General features: G+C 37.2%; 1 protein-coding gene across 1 annotated transcript in view; it reads left to right on the top strand.

The window, feature by feature from the left end:
• Positions 1–24,252, top strand: part of LOC107100888 (nectin-4-like) — a 44,296-nt gene that overhangs the window by 15,661 nt on the left and 4,383 nt on the right. The window contains exons 4-9 of the mRNA XM_015399554.1: positions 4,531–4,809; positions 12,872–12,989; positions 19,833–19,984; positions 22,399–22,570; positions 22,728–22,803; positions 23,092–23,151. Of these exons, the coding sequence (XP_015255040.1) occupies positions 4,531–4,809; positions 12,872–12,989; positions 19,833–19,984; positions 22,399–22,570; positions 22,728–22,803; positions 23,092–23,151 (857 nt within the window). The remainder of the gene's footprint in view (positions 1–4,530; positions 4,810–12,871; positions 12,990–19,832; positions 19,985–22,398; positions 22,571–22,727; positions 22,804–23,091; positions 23,152–24,252) is intronic.

The raw sequence follows: 24,252 nt of genomic DNA, 5'->3' as shown, positions 1-24,252 counted from the left end.
TACATGAGTTTTAAAATATCGGCATATTGGATATCAGCCAAAATCCCAATATCGTGCATCCCTAGTTTGGTTACATGAATCCATATTTAATAGAGTGACTATAGGACCAGTTTGGCCTGGAAAAACGTTGAAGACCCATGATCTAGAGGTTTATCAATGGAATCCATTTAGAGGCTTTTATTTATTTTATTGAATTTATATCAATGTTTCTTTGTTCAATAGTTCAAACTGAGATTTGACAAAAAGCATTTGAATGCTTTAATGGTCTCCATGCCGTCCTCCCTGACCTGTCTGAAGCGTTCCTTGGTCTTCATTAGGCTGACTTTGTATTTCTGTTTTCTAAACCTCTGAGGCCTTCACAGAACAATGGGACTGAGTTTAATTAATGCAAAGATCAGGCAATTCTGCAGTCAACATGTTGCATGGGTGAAATGTTGGGAGTAAAACAGGGTAAATTTCAAATGCATGCATGTAGACTCTAAAATGAAAATGCAGCTCCAACTCAGATTTTAACCCTTTAATGCCAAATGTATCATATTTGATACATACGGTTTCTGAAATGTTTTGCATCTGACACCTTTTGCATAATTTAGATATACCTGATAACAGCCAGTAGAAGACTACACAAAAAATGTATTTCTGTTTTTTCTTTTTACATATTTTGTTAAAAGGGCAAATAAGGAATTCAAACCAAAAAAAAAAAAAAATAAATGTTCTTTTGTTTTATTCTTGGATCAGGCTTTAAAGGGTTAATACATTGCTCCAACAGGTAAAAACTAAGAGATATCTTAATTTATTAAATTTATAATTAAAAAAAAATGTATTAAATTACCAGTTGGAGCAATTTGATTAAATCGTACCTGCAATTTCTTTTGGCGTGAGAATAAATCAAAAGTTTGGGAATACTTTGGTGCGGTACTGTAAACAATGAGGAACCGCATTCTGTAGATAAACTTAACATGGAGGAGCTTAAAATAATTACATAAAAAAACAAAGCAAATTAGTCTTCTGGAAAATGGTTTTCTTTGACAATTGCTGTTTTCTCATAATTCTTTACTACAATGTTTCTATTGTTTTTTTTTTCTTTTTTGTGGGTTGTTTTACTTCCTGATCGAACCACATGAGGTATTTCATTAAGCCCTCTCAGCAGCTGTGGGAATAAAAAATGATGGGCGGATCCTTTTTTTAAGAAATAAATATTAGAGCGATGCTATCTGCTTCTGATCATCTCCTTCTGCTGCCAGACATCATTATGAGAAATACTCTCAGCTTAAAGACTTGTTCTGGCTTGCCTTGGATCAGATGCTGCAGAAATGCACACAGACGGGTAACCGACGAGCGCTAGATCCAAATTCTCTGAAAGCTGTCACATTTGGCTTTAGGAGGAGAATTTGCATGTAAAATATCTGTATAGGAGGTGTTCTAAACACTTGTTATGACAGCCTGGAACTGAACCAACTGGCTGAAGCAGGTTTTGGTCCTGGAGGAGTAACTATGTCAAATTAGAATCACTTTAACATTTAAAGCTCTATTAAAATACAGGCAGCCCAGTTCAATGTCTCATAGAGAAAATAAATAATTAAAAAGTATATTTTCACACCAGAAGGCAAATTTTTTCGATTTGCTACCTAAATCTTTGCAGAAAAAAAAAAGAAATAAAACAGAACAGCACCAAAACACACATTAAAAATGTAATTTATTCTAAAGTAGACATCTAATTTTTGCTATAGTTCGTTCTAAAAGGCAACCTCTCATCAACATGTGAAGACACTGAACCCTTGCTGCCGGTTTTATTTGGCAGATGTGGAAAAAAAAAATGTGATCTCATTTGTTTTGGGTTTATAAATTAAACCAAAACAGCTTTTGTTGCTATTGCTTTTTTAATAATCCTATCGCCTGTGCAGAGATTTACCAGGAGATCGTGTGAATCACTGTGACTCATGGCCATGTTAAAGCAGCTGGGTAGAAAGCAAAAACAAAAGTGTTGATGTGTAAATCTTTTTAGATGCACTGTAAGAAAAAAATCCAGCTTAGATGCCATTCCGATGAACCAAGTTATGTTTTTGGAAAGAAGTGTGCGAGTTTCTGTTGAAACTGCTGAAATGAAGTGAAATTCAATCCTAAACGATGCAAAAACTACAGCAGGTAAATCCTAGTGTTCCTTACTCAGATTACTAACTGCTCTTTTTCACCCCAAAATTTGGAATGCTGTGTGAAATGCAGGCTAAGACAAAAAGTCAGATCATCAAAACTGAATAGTTTAAAGAGACTTTTTCAACCTTTACTTTGCTCTTTCTCTTCTTTGTTTCTTTTTATTCTATAAAAAAGGGGAGTTTTGGTCTAGTGGTTAGAGCAGTGCGCTTGTGCTCTGAGATGTACCTGGTTCGATCCCCACAGCCTGCACTCTGGGTTCCTGAGCAAGACCCTTAACCCAACACTGTTCCCCGGGCACCACACAATGGCAGCTCTTTGCTCCCCAAGGGGATAGACTTTAGACAGATTTTATTTGTAATTTTGTTTACAAAAGTGTAAAACAAAAAGAAATGTCGTTTGGAAACAGCTCACTGTTCAATTTCATCTTTTTTAAAGTGCAGCCTTGAAAAATAGTAAAAATGACTGTAAATATACAGTTCTAACATATTTTTATTTTTGATGGATGGGTTAAATGCAGAGATTTAATTTCTCCATTGTGAAATCAATTAGGTCCAATATCAATCCTTTTTCTATAAGTGAAAGACTTCCCTGTTCTTGAATATATGTACAGTTGATCTTCAAAGTTCAATTCAATTCAGTTTATTTCTATAGCGCCAATTCACAACATGTCATCTCAATGCACTTTACAGTTCAACCAGATCATACAGTCAAATTGATTCAAAGTTTTCTATGTAAGGAAAACCAGTTGATTATATCGACTCATTGACTTGAAGGCAATCTCTCACACTAAGCAAGGTTGTAGCGACAGTGGAGAGGAAAAACTCCCTTTTAACAGGAAGAAACCTCAAGCAGAACCAGGCTCAGTGTGAGCGGCCATCTGCCGAGGCTGACTGGGGTTCAAGGAGACAGAAGCAGAGATACAAAAAGCAGCTGTAAAAGGCGGCCCCGTCCAGGAAACACACAGCCAGGCAGGCGAGCTCCGAGCCAAGTTGATATTCACATGTTACAACTTCATCTTTTGCAAGCTAAAAAATTATCATTCATTTCAAAATGACAAAAAACTGACAAGCAAACATATGTGTTGTTCTAAACTTTCTTAAAGAAATGACTTTTATAAAGCTTTCCAGCAGACAGTTTAAGGTTCTGTATCAAAACTCATTGATATGGATATCAATTAAACATCTAAAATGTGGTATTTTTACATATTTATGGTCAGTAGATGGAATAACGGGTTGTTGGTGTTGCTAACAAATGTCTAAGGTGTAAGATGTCTTTGTCTAAATGCTTTGGAGGTGTGTATAAAAGCAAATCTGCTGGAATACTGTGGGTCTATTAAAGTCAGAGGAATTTTTGTTTGGGTCTTGATCCTAAGATCTGGATCTTTGGAGATGCTACATCTATGAAACTACTTCCTTACAAAAGATATTTTGTTTTGCATCCTCTGCTGCAGAAAGGTATATACAAAAAAAAAAAAAACTGGAAATCTACAGCGCCTCCAAAACAGAAACATTGGATCAACAAGTTGTTGCTCCTAATAGATTCTCCAGAGATTTTAACATAATTTGATCAAACATTGATTGGTTGAACTGTAAAGTGCCTTGAGATGACATGTGTTGTGAATTTGGCGCTATATAAATAAACTGAATTGAATTGAATTGAATGACATTGATTCTGAGGGGCTGATTTATGTTCATTTCTGATCTCATTTCTGAAATGTAAGTGGTAATCTGAATTTTTTACTGCATGTATTCTTATATAGAGAGTGGGTGGGGCTTATCTTTATAGCAGTTTCTTTATAAAAATTGAATGCACAAATTTAAAATATTAATTGTGTGATTTCAACAAACATATCTATAAAGAGGATGAACTGGTTTCATGTTCATTTTGACCATAATTCCTCTTCCATCTATGTAAGCCCATAGCATGATGCTGCCACGTTTCCTTGACGTGTTGTTGCTCTGTTGATGATAAACAACACAATATAGTATTCTTGTTTTCACTGCAGCACGTGGAAAAGGCTGGACAAGAGCAGGTGTGCTATTACAAACTGCTTATTGTTTGCAAAAGCTGCACTTCCTTTAGGTGGACAGCACCCTTTGTGTCTTCGATGAAAACGTTCAACTAGGCTAAAGTCTGAACAGTAACCTCCTTATGTTAGCTGAAAGGCCAGGAATGCCATCTCTATGCATCATCTGTGGACAATGAGTTCAGACCTTTATAGTAATCCCTGAAATAAAATAAATATTTTTGGTCACAGTGTTACGTGGCATTATCACTTTAAGCATAATAAACAAACATGGATTAAAAAATGATAATAAACTATTTCCTTTGCTGAACAATGAGTCATTCTGACAAGGATCTCTCTTGTCTCCTTAGCATTACCCATCTCCTCCTTGGATCCTGTGCATCTGGTGGAAGGCCAGCCTTATGGTGTGGTCGCCTCCTGTCGGGCCGTAGGTCGTCCCCCCCCTCAGCTGTCGTGGGACACCGACCTGCCCGGCCACTCCCAAAACCGCACTAACGATGGTGGGTCAGTGTCCAGCCACTACTCGCTCCACCCGCTGCGCAGCATGAATGGGAAGAAGCTGGACTGCTTGGTGTGGCATCCCGGCCTGCAGAAACCACGCAGGATCTCTAACAACCTGGTGGTGCAGTGTAAGTATAGAACCGATGAAATAGACTCATTCAGATATCTATTATTATTGTTCTGCAGTGGGATGATCCTGTTAGTGAAGAGGAGTGATGACAAAGTCAAAACAAGGAAATGAAGGACTTTATTAAAGCCGTTTGTATTAATAGATATCCTCAACCTTTTTAAAGAAATGAGTCATTACTTTTAGTCATTTTGCTAAATGTTTAGTCATTTCTAAATTTGATCTTAAAGCCTTATATTGCTTTTAAAATACCTAGTATAAAGACGAGTGGGAGGGGCTACTACAAAAATGAATGAATTTTTAGTTTTATCTTGTTTGGTCATTCAAATGTATAGTTTCAGTCTGTATCAGTGGGCATAAGTATGTAGTTTTGTTTCAAAGATTTTATTAAACACTTAATGACTTTGTAATAACAAAACTAACACGTCTATATCTTTTTGTGAAATGAGTATTACTGAGGGTCCCATTATTTTTATCTACTCTGTAAAACAGTAAAAACTAAATAACATCACAGTTAACTAAGACAGGTTTATATTGCTCATCTTAAATCAGTAAAAAGCTTCAAGAAGCAGATCATGTTTAATGCTGGAACTCTAACAAACAAGGCTATAAAAGGATTGTTGTGTATCTTTACAGTAAGTAGTGAATATCAAAGCGCTCTGTTTGGAAGCTGCAGCAAAGAATAGTTATGCAAACCTGCTTGTTGTTTTTAGTAACCATCTATTTTTGGGGGACTGTTGACCTAGTGGTTAAAGCAGTGCGCTTGTGCTCTGAGAAGGTTGCAAGTACCCGGTTAGATCCCTGCAGCCTGCACTCTGGGTCCCTGAGCAAGACCCTTAATCCCACACTGCTCCCTGAGCACTGCACAGTGGCAGCCCACTGCTCCCCAAGGGGATGGGTTAAAATAAAGATCAATTTCTATCTTATGGTCACCAAGTCTTTATGAATTCTTGTAGACTCCATCTACGAGCTGACAGTTTTTTAGGGAAAACATAAGAGGAATAGTACATTTCTGTCCTACCATTGCAAAGGTTAACAAGAGGAGTTTGCTGAACAGTACAACTGGAAGCATTTGCATTATTCAAATGAGACAAAGATGGAGCTCTAGGTGATGTGGTGTAGAGAAAAAGCTGAATAAGGAGGAGCAGCTCTTGGCAGAAGGCCCGTGATGCTGTGGGCTTGTTTTTCTCCTAAATGTCCCAGAGGCCATTTTGGATTTTATGGTCTCTTTAAGCAGAATATTTTCAATAGGCGTCATCCAGAAAACTGTTGGTTAGTCATCACTCGTCATTCAGCAGGAAAATCAGTCAAAAAAAGAAGCCTAATTAACTCCCTTTAGTTAAGGATTGTGCTTTGAATTTATAGAGAATACAGCAGAGTGTCTGTAAAAATGTCATATCAGTAAAATTAGTCAGTAAAACCAACTTTGTTTGATGCTAAAAAAATTACTATTAAGATTCCCGAGTTGCTCAGTTTCAATGTCTTGTAATTTGGAAACAAATCTCTCTACATTAGAAGACTCAGAAAACATTTAAGTTTGAAATAATTGGTAGATAAAAAGAAATATTTAGGAAAAAATAAACAAGGGATTTTATATTTTTGATTACATTCAGTTCCTTACAATGTAGCCCTTTAGTTTGTGTAGTAGATATTTCCTGAAACACTCACATAAAACATGAACAACATCTGCATGGTTTGCAATATTTCATTTTAACCTTATGGATTCCTTTATATTTGCTCATTCTAACTGGACCTGGACTTTTTTCCATCATCTATTTTAAATGTGCTAATCTTCATTTCCGATTGTTTGCTTTAAGATGCAGTTTTACCTGCTGCTGCACCTTAAATAGAAAGCAGACGCATGTATATTATGTTTAAATGACATTTAGATGAGCGATCCAGCTCATAGCTGGATCCCTTAAGGAAATCTTTCTTTGTAATGAGCAGCCACCGAACCGAATGTTTTCTTCCTTTGCTAATGCCCTGAAAGCCTCCGGGAGGAAAATTGGTGTGACTTTGCTCAGTTGACTGTTCTTTTTTCTGGGCTCTATGCCAGCTTTGTTAAGATCTTCCTGTTCCTGGTAAATCAGCCTCTTTCCTCGAATTGTATTAATTCAATTATTCCTGTGGATATAAGTAAATGTTATCAATCAGACTTGGATTAATTTCCGGTGGAAAGCATGGATAGCCTCCATTCGTGACTCTTTCTTTATTTATCAGGCTTCTTTGGGTTTTACACGTTTTCTTTCTTTGTTTATGACATGATTGACTAGTTAAGGTGTGGACTTGACTCATAAACTTGACATCTATGGTGGTTCACACTCTGAATCACTTGGTATAATTTTGAGAAGCTTAAATATATAGATATTGTTTTTAAAACAAATTTACAGAAGCATTTTTTAAGCAGAAAGGTCTCCATTAATTGCATTTGCAATATAATTGCAATTTAATTAAACAACATTATATTTAACAAGACCAGGAGACCATTTTATTTATTTTTACTTTAGCACGTTAGGTTACAGTAATATGTTTAATGTTGGTGTGCTGCCACAAAAAAAAGAAAGAGAAACTTCAACGTAGAACACAGATCTATTCATGCAAGTAGAAAAAAGCATGTTTCCAAACAAAGCAACAATAGACTTTGGACAAGCAGGTTTTCAAGATAATCATAACTGAAAGCCTGGATTGAAACATCGACATGCTTGTGGTTTGTGCAAAGGAAATTCAAAATAAAAGCAGTGTTGCTAGTGTCTCTTGGAGCATTTTCATGCATGCTCATGAGCTTCAGGCCACAAACTGATGAGCAAACATTCTCCTTAAGGTTCTTCAGCTAGAAAGCAGAGCTCAGGGTTGCAGTATGTTCAGGCCATGTAGAAGTAAAGCCTCCCAGAGCATCACACTACCACCGCCGAGTGTTGACTTGTTTTTTTTCTGACCTGCTGCAAATTTTATGCAAACAGAAAACATGCCTGTGAGAAAGGCCTTTTCTCTATCAGACTTTTTAGCTTTGAATCCTCAATCATGAACACTGATCTGAGGAAAGGGAGCCTTAGATGTTGTTCGGTTCTTTTATACCTCTTGGATAGGTTGTTGGTTGTACCCATTTGGTAGAATTAGGACTCCTAAAAAGGTTTACTACTTTTTAAAATTGTCTTCATTTGTGAATAAAGGCTAGCCTGACGTAGTCCGACTCAATTCTAGTCAGAATATGAGTCTGATACTGCTCCATAGAGCTGTGATTATGGGGCGTGTTTCGAATGAACNAATGACATTGATTCTGAGGGGCTGATTTATGTTCATTTCTGATCTCATTTCTGAAATGTAAGTGGTAATCTGAATTTTTTACTGCATGTATTCTTATATAGAGAGTGGGTGGGGCTTATCTTTATAGCAGTTTCTTTATAAAAATTGAATGCACAAATTTAAAATATTAATTGTGTGATTTCAACAAACATATCTATAAAGAGGATGAACTGGTTTCATGTTCATTTTGACCATAATTCCTCTTCCATCTATGTAAGCCCATAGCATGATGCTGCCACGTTTCCTTGACGTGTTGTTGCTCTGTTGATGATAAACAACACAATATAGTATTCTTGTTTTCACTGCAGCACGTGGAAAAGGCTGGACAAGAGCAGGTGTGCTATTACAAACTGCTTATTGTTTGCAAAAGCTGCACTTCCTTTAGGTGGACAGCACCCTTTGTGTCTTCGATGAAAACGTTCAACTAGGCTAAAGTCTGAACAGTAACCTCCTTATGTTAGCTGAAAGGCCAGGAATGCCATCTCTATGCATCATCTGTGGACAATGAGTTCAGACCTTTATAGTAATCCCTGAAATAAAATAAATATTTTTGGTCACAGTGTTACGTGGCATTATCACTTTAAGCATAATAAACAAACATGGATTAAAAAATGATAATAAACTATTTCCTTTGCTGAACAATGAGTCATTCTGACAAGGATCTCTCTTGTCTCCTTAGCATTACCCATCTCCTCCTTGGATCCTGTGCATCTGGTGGAAGGCCAGCCTTATGGTGTGGTCGCCTCCTGTCGGGCCGTAGGTCGTCCCCCCCCTCAGCTGTCGTGGGACACCGACCTGCCCGGCCACTCCCAAAACCGCACTAACGATGGTGGGTCAGTGTCCAGCCACTACTCGCTCCACCCGCTGCGCAGCATGAATGGGAAGAAGCTGGACTGCTTGGTGTGGCATCCCGGCCTGCAGAAACCACGCAGGATCTCTAACAACCTGGTGGTGCAGTGTAAGTATAGAACCGATGAAATAGACTCATTCAGATATCTATTATTATTGTTCTGCAGTGGGATGATCCTGTTAGTGAAGAGGAGTGATGACAAAGTCAAAACAAGGAAATGAAGGACTTTATTAAAGCCGTTTGTATTAATAGATATCCTCAACCTTTTTAAAGAAATGAGTCATTACTTTTAGTCATTTTGCTAAATGTTTAGTCATTTCTAAATTTGATCTTAAAGCCTTATATTGCTTTTAAAATACCTAGTATAAAGACGAGTGGGAGGGGCTACTACAAAAATGAATGAATTTTTAGTTTTATCTTGTTTGGTCATTCAAATGTATAGTTTCAGTCTGTATCAGTGGGCATAAGTATGTAGTTTTGTTTCAAAGATTTTATTAAACACTTAATGACTAACAAAACTAACACGTCTATATCTTTTTGTGAAATGAGTATTACTGAGGGTCCCATTATTTTTATCTACTCTGTAAAACAGTAAAAACTAAATAACATCACAGTTAACTAAGACAGGTTTATATTGCTCATCTTAAATCAGTAAAAAGCTTCAAGAAGCAGATCATGTTTAATGCTGGAACTCTAACAAACAAGGCTATAAAAGGATTGTTGTGTATCTTTACAGTAAGTAGTGAATATCAAAGCGCTCTGTTTAGAAGCTGCAGCAAAGAATAGTTATGCAAACCTGCTTGTTGTTTTTAGTAACCATCTATTTTTGGGGGACTGTTGACCTAGTGGTTAAAGCAGTGCGCTTGTGCTCTGAGAAGGTTGCAAGTACCCGGTTAGATCCCTGCAGCCTGCACTCTGGGTCCCTGAGCAAGACCCTTAATCCCACACTGCTCCCTGAGCACTGCACAGTGGCAGCCCACTGCTCCCCAAGGGGATGGGTTAAAATAAAGATCAATTTCTATCTTATGGTCACCAAGTCTTTATGAATTCTTGTAGACTCCATCTACGAGCTGACAGTTTTTTAGGGAAAACATAAGAGGAATAGTACATTTCTGTCCTACCATTGCAAAGGTTAACAAGAGGAGTTTGCTGAACAGTACAACTGGAAGCATTTGCATTATTCAAATGAGACAAAGATGGAGCTCTAGGTGATGTGGTGTAGAGAAAAAGCTGAATAAGGAGGAGCAGCTCTTGGCAGAAGGCCCGTGATGCTGTGGGCTTGTTTTTCTCCTAAATGTCCCAGAGGCCATTTTGGATTTTATGGTCTCTTTAAGCAGAATATTTTCAATAGGCGTCATCCAGAAAACTGTTGGTTAGTCATCACTCGTCATTCAGCAGGAAAATCAGTCAAAAAAAGAAGCCTAATTAACTCCCTTTAGTTAAGGATTGTGCTTTGAATTTATAGAGAATACAGCAGAGTGTCTGTAAAAATGTCATATCAGTAAAATTAGTCAGTAAAACCAACTTTGTTTGATGCTAAAAAAATTACTATTAAGATTCCCGAGTTGCTCAGTTTCAATGTCTTGTAATTTGGAAACAAATCTCTCTACATTAGAAGACTCAGAAAACATTTAAGTTTGAAATAATTGGTAGATAAAAAGAAATATTTAGGAAAAAATAAACAAGGGATTTTATATTTTTGATTACATTCAGTTCCTTACAATGTAGCCCTTTAGTTTGTGTAGTAGATATTTCCTGAAACACTCACATAAAACATGAACAACATCTGCATGGTTTGCAATATTTCATTTTAACCTTATGGATTCCTTTATATTTGCTCATTCTAACTGGACCTGGACTTTTTTCCATCATCTATTTTAAATGTGCTAATCTTCATTTCCGATTGTTTGCTTTAAGATGCAGTTTTACCTGCTGCTGCACCTTAAATAGAAAGCAGACGCATGTATATTATGTTTAAATGACATTTAGATGAGCGATCCAGCTCATAGCTGGATCCCTTAAGGAAATCTTTCTTTGTAATGAGCAGCCACCGAACCGAATGTTTTCTTCCTTTGCTAATGCCCTGAAAGCCTCCGGGAGGAAAATTGGTGTGACTTTGCTCAGTTGACTGTTCTTTTTTCTGGGCTCTATGCCAGCTTTGTTAAGATCTTCCTGTTCCTGGTAAATCAGCCTCTTTCCTCGAATTGTATTAATTCAATTATTCCTGTGGATATAAGTAAATGTTATCAATCAGACTTGGATTAATTTCCGGTGGAAAGCATGGATAGCCTCCATTCGTGACTCTTTCTTTATTTATCAGGCTTCTTTGGGTTTTACACGTTTTCTTTCTTTGTTTATGACATGATTGACTAGTTAAGGTGTGGACTTGACTCATAAACTTGACATCTATGGTGGTTCACACTCTGAATCACTTGGTATAATTTTGAGAAGCTTAAATATATAGATATTGTTTTTAAAACAAATTTACAGAAGCATTTTTTAAGCAGAAAGGTCTCCATTAATTGCATTTGCAATATAATTGCAATTTAATTAAACAACATTATATTTAACAAGACCAGGAGACCATTTTATTTATTTTTACTTTAGCACGTTAGGTTACAGTAATATGTTTAATGTTGGTGTGCTGCCACAAAAAAAAGAAAGAGAAACTTCAACGTAGAACACAGATCTATTCATGCAAGTAGAAAAAAGCATGTTTCCAAACAAAGCAACAATAGACTTTGGACAAGCAGGTTTTCAAGATAATCATAACTGAAAGCCTGGATTGAAACATCGACATGCTTGTGGTTTGTGCAAAGGAAATTCAAAATAAAAGCAGTGTTGCTAGTGTCTCTTGGAGCATTTTCATGCATGCTCATGAGCTTCAGGCCACAAACTGATGAGCAAACATTCTCCTTAAGGTTCTTCAGCTAGAAAGCAGAGCTCAGGGTTGCAGTATGTTCAGGCCATGTAGAAGTAAAGCCTCCCAGAGCATCACACTACCACCGCCGTGTGTTGACTTGTTCTTTTTCTGACCTGCTGCAAATTTTATGCAAACAGAAAACATGCCTTCCAAACACTTCCACTATTGTTTCATCAGTCCACAGACTATTTTTGAGAAACGACTCAGTTTATAAATGTGAGAAAGGCTTTTTCTCTAGCAGCCTTTTTGGCTTTGAATCCTCAATCATAAACACTGATCTGAGGAAAGGGAGTCTTAGATGTTGTTCTGGGTTCTTTTGTACCTCCTGGAAGGGTTGTTGGTTGCACCCAGGTGGTAGAATTAGGACTCCTAAGAAGGTTTACTTTTCAAAATTGTCTTTATTAGTAAATAAAGGCTCCAGCTTTGGTAAACTAGAGTCTAAGGCCTTTGAAAGGTCATATTGTTCTGATAAAGTAGGTTCTGAATAAATATTTTTTTTTATAATCCTAAGTTAAGGATCTTTAAACTTCCAGTTTAAGAATCTTAAAACTCACCGGTTACTTAAATGTTAGTAAATTTAATGGTTATCTTAAATTAATAAAAAACAAAACAAACATTGCAATATCCAAAGGGAGAAATCTGTCCGGCCTAAAGGTTTTAAAAATGTGATCCATCCTTTAATCATGTCATCGCTGTTGATTTAGGCAGACCTTATCTGTGCTTTTAATATGTGTGTAAGTGTGACTTCTCCACCCTTTTAACTTTGTACACTTCTAAATATCCATGGGGTTTGGGTTGATTTTATCATAATATCCTTTTTTCAAATATGTTTTGTTGTTGTTTTACGTGCCTATTTGTCTTTTTTTTTTTACATGTACTTAGAAAAAAAAAAGGTTTTCGCTCATTTGCTAAATATTTTTTCTCATAGTTTACTAAAAAAATAATGCTTTCTGTTACATTTTTGCTTGTGTGATTGTTTTGTTTCAGACCCCCCAGATCCCATCATCTCCACCCGTACAGACTACTGGTACATTGGACTGACGCAGGCTGAGCTGGTGTGTGAAGGCAGAGGAAACCCTGAACCTCAGAAAGTCACCTGGACATGGTAGCGTCATCATAACATACAAACCACTATTTTAGCTCCGACAATTACACGTTAATCTAGCTCCCTGTGCTACTAAATAGCTCTTTACACGCTGCTGGAATGTGACTAAAAACGCATATAAGCCACCCTCACTAGGATTACACAGAGACACAAAACAACGTGTTTGCAGTTGGGTTAAATGTGGGATCTCCTTTTCTCTTCAATTTTATGTGAAATTCACAAGCAGTGGTGTCGAGTTGCAAAAAGTGAAGTGAGATATTCTTGGAAGGGAGACTGTTTCACATGAGGGATGGAACCAGCGATATGAGGAAGAGCAGGAGACGCATGCTAAGCACTTAATCACAGAGCAGCGCTTTAAATATCACTCTAATGTCTGCTAAAAACACAGGGTCTGTGCTTTAATTAGAGACACTGTAGCAGCCATTACATCTCTGCATCTGCACTCTGTCGTCAAAAGCTGGGTGGAGAATCTTTAAACAGAGGGGCGATCCTCAGATATCAATAAGAATTAAATCAGGAGCCAGATGTGTCCCAGCTTGCTGACCTGCTTTGGAACAATAATCGGATATAAAAATATGATCAATCCTCTTATATTTCAGTGCAGGAAAAGGTCTGCCAAACTCCACCTCTAAAATCTAATCGGATTTGTCTCCAAGAAAACAAACATTGTTTGGGCTGAGGTTGAATGTTAGATTGGAGACTTACAGAGGAGCAGCTGAATCTTGTATATATTTCTCTGCTTTTAGGTATTAATGTGGAAAAGATGTGCTTTGGTGTCAGATTAGCTCCCAGACATAAAGCTTTCAGTTCTCTATGCTTAGACATAATAGAGGTAGAAACATTACAGACCTTATAGATTTAGATCAATTGTTATTTATTATTCTTAAGCTTGAGGAACCCTACATTTGTTGTAAACGTGTATTTCTCTTTAGATTAGAAATTAAGTGTGTCCTGGTAAAGATGTTACTAAAATAAAATTTAGCCTTTTACCCAAATCTGACACTGCAACAAAGTTAACAAAGTTTAAGCAATGGATATGGCGGAGGACGATTTTAGTTACAATGACTATTGGACTGTGTTTGAGGCGAGTTGAGAGAATCAAACTTAGCTCCCGTGTTCTTACTCTTTCGCAGTCTCTTACTTAAAGGTATTGTGAAGGATTTTCGTGATTTTTTTTAAAAGACCCACCCTCTCCATTTAAAAAAAAAAGTACATGTACAACCCTGTACCCGTTCCCGAGAGGAAACGTCTAGCATGCACAAGACCATTTTTCCTCGTGCATACTCTGTTTAAAAGTTGCTGTTCTCATAACTCATAAAAGCTTACTCTTCCCGAAGGTCCTACCTTACCCCACTATAAAGAGCGGGGACTAAATCGTGGACTTTATAGTGAACTGCGGCTGGCTAGCTCAAGTGGTAAGGCACTTGCCCGCAAACAGGAAGACTGGGTTTGTATCCCAGCTTGGGGGAATAAGCTTGGTGTACCTTAGGCAACACCCTTCATGCTAATGCCTGCTTTGGGGAGTGGCGGTCTAGAGGTTAGGGCATTGTGCTTGGAGTTCTGAGGTTTTGAGTTCAAATCCCACTCCCACAGACTGCCACTGTGGGTCACTGCACAATGGCAGCCCACTGCTCCCCAAGGGGATGGGTTAAATTTAGAGAGTTAATTTTGTTGCTCTGTACTTGTGAGAGTGTAATCACAATAAAAACGCTAAAAAATAAAGAACTCACTTAACTTACCATTTAAACAGATGACCACTGCTTTTTGCTACCTGTTGGTCACGTAACTTGTGCTCCACTGTGTGGTGCCTGCACCATCTTTGTTATTAGTCGCTGTGACAGCATATCCCATAATGCTTTGCGAGGAGAGCTCTCCGCGGAAAGCATTCCGGAATATATCTGCCTCTTCTAAGGCCTTTCTTTTCTTCTCATACACTTCGTAGACACTTTTTCTCTTACGACCCTCGGTCACTTTCAAAGAACCGTGGTGAGAAAGTTTGAGCTTCAATGACTGTTTGAAACCTTAGCACACCACACATATACGCCTGAAAGTGCGCGTGCAAGAAAAAGATTGCTAAAGGGACGAGCACGTAGTATGGCCTTACGTAAACATGTCAACAGAATGATTGACAATTAGGAGGACCACTTAGATGATCCACCCGGAAATAAAAGATCATCCTCTATACCTTTAGTTACTTTAAAAGATTTTCTGTACACCATTAACTCTTTTTTTTTTTTTACTGAAAGTGACAGACATTTTAGGATATCCTTCATAAAGGTATAAAAATGTAGATGTACTATAGTTGATATTCATGTTCTCCCCTTCGGGAGAATGTTTGTGTCCTTTTGGCTGCTTTCATATTCAGGTCATGGCTAGTTGCTCATGACTTGAAGTTTTTATGTTGGATTCTCCTAATGGGATTAATAACCCAGGCCCCCGGCATGAAAGTCAAAGACTAAAAACCACTAGTTCCAGGATATAACACTAGCTTATCAGAAGATTTGATAAAACTTAAATGTATTATGCAAAAATACTTTTTAAGACCCTATATTTAGATCAATAAATTTAGTAATGTTTGCAGAAACCCTGATATTTTGTCATAATTCTCTGTAAAGTAGTAGCCATTCAAAATGTCCTCACTTTCCTTGACTTGTCCCCTACAATTCCTTTTTAAACGTCAATCTTTGTACTAAAATATTCTTTCTGTCATGATTTGTGGACATTAAGATCTAAAGAGAAGTGTTATCACCTGGTCAGACCCTGTAATTCAGTGAAAGGGTGGAGTCAGAGTGAAAAAATGCACTCCAAGGGGAAGGCTTGGAAGTTGTAGGGGATTCTGCTGGGAGTTGCAGGGAAGTGGGCTGCCATTCTGCTGTTGTTTGACCGGGAGGAGCCATTTTGAATGGCTGTTACTGTAAGCTTGCTATAAAAGGGCTTTGCTGCTCAGTGCAAACTTGGCTACCTTAATAAAGCTACTATATCTCTAACTGAGGCTCAACACCCCAATTAGATTTACCTTTATAATTTTCTCCATAGGTTTGAACAACACATACAGCGACAGTCTTTTAATAAATTTGTGTTTTAGCTAAGGATTTAGCTAATGCTAGCATGTTGGCTCTCTGTTCTCACGACAGTTCCAGATGATTACATATCTATACAACTTAAAGGGAAAAAGTTTCTGTTTTACATAGATGGAAATCTATTTTTGGATACTAAATGTTATACTGGTGACATTCTCTACACACAGATCTATGGTCAGTGCCGTAGGCTAGCTCTTTCACTGTAAACTTAGTAGAAACAACTTTTATTTCAGTTTATTTCAGATGAACATATGATGATTTGATATGTAGCACAGTTTTGTAAGCCACACAGACAAAAAAAGGTGCCATTTTCTAGTTTTTTTTACTACCCGGTACAAAAAAATATCCCAGTTTTTTGTGTTGTTTTTCATGGAACAACGTTCCCACATAATAATAAAAAAACTTTTTGGGTACATTAAGTAATCATGATTTTCAGTGTCAGGTTTATTTCACATATGGTGCTGAGAATTTTTTCAAAGGAGAAAAACATTTGGCTCAATCTTCTAGCTTTTATCTACATAGAGATTTCAGGTTCCGTATGTCGCTCCCTCCAAACAACAAATCAGGATTTACTTGAGGTTTTTCTTCTTTTTCTAACTGCTTCTGCCTGGTTGCCAAAGTCCTATTTTTATGATTATCAGGCTGTATTTTTTTTAAAGAAAATAACTGTTTATCAAGTCGAAGCTTCCTTAAATGTTTTACATTCGCATTCACATATTGATAGTGGGATGCTACAGTGTAGCCACAGCTGCACTGGGGCAGAATGAGAGGCGGATCCATGACCACCAAAAACAGGCAAGGCGAGTGAAATGTCTTTGCCAAAGGACAGACCGACAGAGAACTTAAACCGGCAACCCACCGGTTATAGAATAAACCCTAAGCTGAGCATCCTTTGCCACCTAGCTCTTTATGTAAGATCTAAGCTGTCTTGCTGAGGCCTTTTGTTTAGAGGACGAAGGAAGTCTGTTCATTTCATCAAGCTTTGGTTTTGGAACGAGGAAAATGTCCCCTTTTTAGCCCAACCCTTTTGGATCACAAAAAAATCCTTTAACTAAAGGGTTTGTGATTTTTATATTAAGACATACAACCAGACATAATCTGCAGTAGAAGAGGTCAAATTGAAGTCCTGATTAGCCATGATTTAAAGACCACATAGAGGAGCTATGTAGAGAAACATTTTATTAGTGTAGTGTAGTGTAGTGTAGTGTAGTGTAGTGTAGTGTAGTGTAGTGTAGTGTAGTGCGGAGGTCTTCAACAGGGGGTCCGCGACCCAAAGGGGGTCCACAGAGGTACTGCATGGGGGTTGCAAAAAGTTTTGGTTGATTAGACTTTTTTTATATTCCCCCCCAGCAATTTTTTCCACTAATTGAAATGTCTTTAAATCCACATTAACATAAATTCAACACACTGTATTAAACAGATTAATTCGAGGCAGAAGATGTCTTTCAGTCATCAATGCACACATTCAGCGACACACAGGAGCTCTTTGAAGCTGGGCACCGTTTCTTTCACAACACCTGTCCCATCAACCAGGAATCAGAAATACTTTAATAATCCCAGGGTGAAATTACTTTCGTTACATGACTCCATATTTAATAGAGTGATTATAGGACCAGTTTGATATAACACAATTTCATTCCATATATATAATTAAGGGGTCCCTGCTCCATCTCACTCTAGGTTTGGGGGTCCTTGGCCTGGAAAACGTTGAAGACCCCTGCTATAGTGTAGTGTAGTATAGTGTAGTGTAGTGTAGTGTAGTATAGTGTAGTATACTATAGTTTGGTGTGGTGTAGTGTAGTGTAGTGGTCTTTGTATTAGCTTTACTGAACAAACAGCTTCAGGTTTCCTAAGAAATACTTTAAAAACACAAAAACTGTTTGAGGCATTTATGGGGCCTTCAGAGGATTTAATGAAGGAATGTAAAAGAAATTTAGGGGGACAACAAGGAAAATCCAGAGAGACACCAACCCTACAGACCATCAGGACACATTTTGATAGTAGGAACATCAAATATATGTCTAAAAACCTGATTTTTATCTATTCTTTGGATGATAATAGACAATTACCTGGTGTAATGTGATGTGATTGTATTTATATTACTATTTTTTTCTTTTTTAATGTTTTTATTACTGTTTTTCAAGGCTGCACTTTAAAAGATGAAATTTTCCAGAGTTTTTTTTAACTAAATTTATTTTTGTATACACCCATGTATACAAAATGACAAAATAAATCTGTCTAAGTCTAATGTTTGAAAGAAGAACGTGGAAATTGATTTTGAAATTAGTGTGAAGCATCCAGTTTGCCAATACAGTTTCCCTCTCACTGAAAGACACTTTAGAGAAACACGCTGAGGTCTGGAGAAGAAACTCAGAACTTTAAGGTTTACAATATACTATGAATGACCTATAAAGACATGAATATTTTAAAACCTGACTACACCAAATGTGGAGCGCAGCCGATCATGAAAATCCCAGAGAGTCGACCAACTCAGCGTTCATTAAACATAGGAAAATGTTATTTGATTTCAACCATGTATTTTGACACTATCCTATCCAAACAGACACACTATAGCTATTGGTACACATAATCCAACCTTTTGACTGCAGTGTTTTATTTAGTGCCTTGAAATTAGTATGACTTATAAACATTTTTTTCATAAGGTTAATTAAAAAAAATATTCAAAACAACATTCTTTAGCTCTTTGCAGAAGAAATGTTTTTCATATTGTCATGAAGTTTAACTTCTTCATCTCAGTGATGGATATTTACTCCTGTAGATTCTTACATTAGATATTCAGTGTTACCAATTAAACTTGCATGCATTATTTGAAAGTAAAATTAAAAAGGGGGCTAAAGTCAAGGTGTGATGTAGGATCTTCTTTCTGCAAGGAAACTGTGTTAAACTGTTCCAACAACTAGTCAGTAAAAAAAGCTAAGTACTGGTTTTTAGAAGCATGAGGTCATTTCTAAACCCAGAAATTTGATTGCTTCACTGTTTTTTATCCTTATTATGACGCTGCTGCTGTGAATCTTATATGTCCTGTTGTAACGCTCTGTCAAATGTTTGGTTTCACCTGCTGCAGTAACTCTAACCCCGATTGTCCTGATGTGCTGATAATTCACTGTCAACGATAAAGTAGCTAAAGGTATCTTAGTCCAATCCCCAGATTAGAATCTTTTTTAGCTGCTGATATAACCTCCATGTGTGACTATCAAAAAAAAAAAAAAAAAAAAGGTGGTCAGGGCACCTAGGTGGGGCTTTGAAGAACGAAACACGAGCCTGCTCCATTTTTGGGGGATAAAGCGATGGTTAAATAGCTCAACTGAGCAACCTGAACCGTCTCTGTGGACCTGATCAGAAACTGGCGCTCCATTATGTGGCCTGTGATGCCTCTTCAGCTGCACAGTCTCCACTCTGCTTACAGCCACCAATGCATGTGTTTATTTAGCCTGCTTGGATGACTAGGTAGCAGGTTTTGGTTCAGACGCATGTAGTTTCGCTCTATGGTAACTCTACAGTAATCCTTAAGTGGAGTTTATTCAGGATGATATCTTCCGTGATGTAAACCAACAGTGTTCGATACTGTTGCTTAACTCAGACAATACTGGAATGCTTGTTTACCCTCTGCCTCCTTTTTCATTTTCCATCTGCCAAAATGGGCCACGCCTTTTTTTTGTTTCAAGTGGTGACTCATGCATTCTCTATGGTTCACCTCTCTTTGACATGAGAATTAACTTGATATGTTTTTGCTCATCCTTAGGAGAGGAGGAGCTCTACCAGATGGTGTGTCCATAGCTGGAGAGAAACTCATTTTTGGACGGGCCATCAGGCTGAATGACAGTGGCGTCTATGAGTGTTCGGTCAGGAATGATGTGGGGTCTGGAAAAACGATGTATACCTTAACAATATCAGGTACCATTTTGGAATCTCTGGTTTTGTATGTATGAAATAAAAAGGAAACAACATTAGATACTTTAGACTTGTATGAGTTTGCTGCCCTCTGGTGCTGAAACTAGTGCTTGAATATATACTTAGTTGAGCACAGGATAGCAAAGATAAATAAAAAAGTGTTAAAGGAAAAGTCCGGTCAGCAAGAAATAACCAATGGATCATTATCTATACCTCAAACTAATACGTTGGCGGTGATTTAATGAATTTAGAGTTAATCAGTGAAAAAATAAAAACATGATGACTTGGATAATAGCGCGTTGTGAAAAAACACCAGACACAGCACTGGGACTTGATCAACAGCCGATTCAGCACTGTGACGTCACAAACCAGTAGGTGGCAGTAGCGTTCTTTGACAAACATGGATGTCTCCAAACAAGCACATTCAAATGAAAATTAGTCTTAATTAAAAACACTTATAATTTATTGAACGGTATGTAATAATTTCATATTTAAAGTACTTTCAGAGGTTTGAATTCTGAATATGAGCGGACTTTTCCTTTAAATGTTTTTCCACCTTTACTGATACAATCAAATTCAGACAAGAGAAGTTTGTTTTAAGCAAAAATGCAACTTTAACATCTTTTTTTTATAAATGCCATTAAAATGCAATGGGATAGCTCAAGTTTAGTATTTAATAAGGTGGTTTCCAAGTTATATTTAAAACAAAATAAAGTTATGGCATGCATGTGTATTTATTATAAAATTTTTTTATAGAATATCAGTCAATAAAATCCAGTTCAATGAATTGTCTTCGGACTTCAAATACATAGCACCTACATTTTATTCACAATGTAATAAAGGGTCGCAAAAGTTTTGGTTGATTAGACTTTTTTTTTATATTCCCTGCTGCAATTTTCTTCACTAATTGAAATGTCTTTAAATACATATAAACATGAATTCAACGCACTGTAGTAAATAGATAAATGGAGGCAGAAGATGTCTTTCAGTCATCAATGCCAGTGGCGGTTCTAGACCAAATGTACCAGGGGGCCAGGAGGGGGCCATAGTGTTTTCATGGGGGCAAAGAAAAGCATGATTTTATTAAGAGAGCTGCATGAAATGAAATTTCTATTCAAATAGGTTTAATAAAAAATATATGTCTTATTAGGTCAATATAAAGTCATAATCTTGGAATTTTAAGTTAAAATTACAGTTTTCTATAAAATCTGAATCAGAACTCAAGAAGAACTGATAAATTCAGCTGTAAAAGTTAGAGCAATTTGCAGATGAAAACTGGGATCCTATTTCAGTACCACTGAATCTATCACCTTATTGTTTTTAAATAATTAGTAAAACAGAATTTGTAAAGGGAAAAAAAATGAAATAGATCCAAAGGACCTATCAGTAACCATGTCTGTTCAGCGCATATCATCATTAGAATTTCTTTGAGTATTATGTCTCCAGCACAGGGGCCTTAACAGGGGCCAGGACATGTTCTACAGGGGAACTGGCCCCCGTTGGCCCCTGTCCAGAACCGCCCATGATCAATGCACACATTCAGCGACACACAGGAGCTCTTTCAAGCTGGGCAACGTTTCATTCACAACACCTGTCCGATCAACCAGGAATCAGAATCAGAAATACTTTAATAATCCCAGGGTGAAATTACTTTCCTTACATTACTCCATCTGTAATAGAGTGACTATTGGACCAGATTGATATAACACAATTTCATACTATATATAATTAGGGGGTCCCCGCTCCATCTCACAATCAGTTTTGGGGGTCCTTGGCCTGGGAAACGTTGAAAACTCCTGTAATAGATGTAAATGTAATATATTTAACAGGTAATATTACTTTTGGCACTTTAGCCAAGTTAATTCGATATTTATATATCTAAATAACATCAGATGCAATAATCAGGAATCAGTCCTTAGAGTTTCCATAGCAACTGACAACAATATCCTCAGCATAGAGATTGTGATACCATCAGCAGCACTCAGTCTTAGAGAGACCATGTAAAGCCTCGAAGCCTTGAAGCATATCCTTAGTGACATCAGGTAATGATTAGCGGCAAAATATGTTATAATCTACTGAGTCAAATGCTTTTAATTAGCCTGTAACAAGTGCGGTAGGTTTTAAAGAACAGAAAAAGGATTAAACTTCATTGGGTGCACTTATAGTTCAATGTTTGTCCCTTAAACCAGACTGATGAGGAGGTGGAATACAGTATCACATGGTTTTTATTCTGTTGGTCATTTCCAAGCTTCTTAAGCTCTGACGTAGAGTTTTAAAGGTGAAGCAATAGTTATTTAGATATAAGGGTTTGTTTTTTATTGAATAGGAGGCTTGAAAATATTTGACACTGGTTTGCCTAAAATAAATGTGCTTTTAAAAGGGAGATTAATCAGCAGCATGTAAATTTCCTCTCTTAGAGAGACCTAGAGGAAAACTCGATTTGAACGAGCCTGGGGACAACCTGCTGCTGATCATTATCGGTACTACAGCCGGAGTTTTGGTCCTGGTGCTGGTCACAGCGGTCCTGGTCGTCCGATGGCATCATGGAAGGAAAACCAAAATGCTGAAGATGGAACTTCGGGAAACGAGGTGAGCTGTACCTGCTTTCCTCTTGCAGAGTGATGCAAAATGCTTTAAAGCACTTAACCTTTTCTATAACTCTGCATTTTCAGTCAAACTTTTTGTGTTTTATTAAATAGTCTAAGTTTGCTGCTTGTGTTTTCTTGTTTTTTGTTTTTCCACACAGGGATGAAATCGATACGCTTTCAAGACAGGCCTCCTTCAGGAGACTCAACTCTGCAAGCTCAGTTTCCCGAATGCAGGTACAAACACGCGTATGATACCTTTCTCAGTGAGATCAGTAACCCCGGTTACCGGAGACAAAGATCAGGTCGGCATACAGGTCCTGTTAGGGTGGAGCTGGCAGGCTGTCGTCAGCAGCTGCCACGGAGGCCAATGATTACACGTTACTGCAGCTTCAAACAAAGGGACACACAGCTATGACGGAAAGCTGTTATTAATAGAACCCTAAAGGAACTCAGTTCATTTTTAGGATTTTTACTAAATGTTTCGTTTCATATATACTAAATGTATTTTCTTCATATTTCCAGCCTGAGGATTATGCTCTGCTCAGAGTGGACAGCCGTACTAAATACAGCCAAATGTCTCTGGTGAGTTTCAAAACATCCTGAATCAGTGAAAAAAGATTAAAGATATTAAATTGTGCCCCTTAAAGGATGACAAGAATTATGTCAAGAACTCAGAATATTAATTAAGTTTCCAAAGGGTAAAGTTACATAATAATCCACACAGAACAAAATAGAAAATGCATCAACTTTAGCAGGCGGATGCACACAGATGATAGAGATTTAGAGTAGATTTCAAAAAGAAGAGAAACTCATTTTAGGGCAGTTTGATTTTGAGAAAAGTCACTAATATTTTTGTTTATTTTCACAGAAAAAGAATAAAGAAAATCTAAAATAGCTCATAGTTTTTCCCTTTTTCTTGTATTGAGGATTGCAGCTCACAATAGTTGTATTTTCTGAGTTAAAAAGTGTGAAAGAAAGCAGCCTAAAGCTGTTAAGTAGTGAGGAGATACCCTACTGAACAACAAACTCTGATGTTACTACGATACATGAATGCCACCAAAAAGAAAATAGTGACATCACAGCAGTGGTGGACGAAGTACTCCACAGTATATTTGAGTAAAAGTATTGGTACTCCTAGTCAAATCTTTCTCAACTACAAGTAAAAGTTGCTCAGTCAAACATCTAAAGTTAAAGTATTGAAGTACTCACTTTTGAAAATACTTAATAGTTCAAAAGCACATGCATTTAAAAGTATTTCAGTATTAAAAAATACAAATGAACTTTTCTAATATCAGTACGTTTCTGAGTAATTTACAGGAACCTGTAACTTTCAGAAACCACCTGATATATTGATACGTAGAACCTCTGCTACAGATTCTATACCACCTGTAAAGAACTTCAGCATAAAAATGCCTAAAAAAATGACAATTATTGTGATAAACATTTTAATGAATATTTTACGTGTTATTTCATGCATTCTGAGCTATTAGTTGTAAATGCTTTAAAACGGCGACCCGGTGGGTTTTGAGAGGATAAACTACAAATAATATCTGCCCTGAGTTTCTCACATTTGTGGAATGTCATGCAAATCTCTTAAACGGTGGCGTTCTAATTCAGTCCTAAGTGCTGCTATCTGCCATGTTGAAATTACATAAAAAAAAATAGAGAAACAGCAATAGCGAA

This window comes from Cyprinodon variegatus, unplaced genomic scaffold, assembly GCF_000732505.1.
Source record: "Cyprinodon variegatus isolate N-32 unplaced genomic scaffold, C_variegatus-1.0 Scaffold1023, whole genome shotgun sequence".
Taxonomy (NCBI): Eukaryota; Metazoa; Chordata; class Actinopteri; order Cyprinodontiformes; family Cyprinodontidae; genus Cyprinodon; species Cyprinodon variegatus.
Note: the sequence above shows the minus strand (reverse complement) of the source record. Positions and strands in the feature narration are given on the sequence as shown.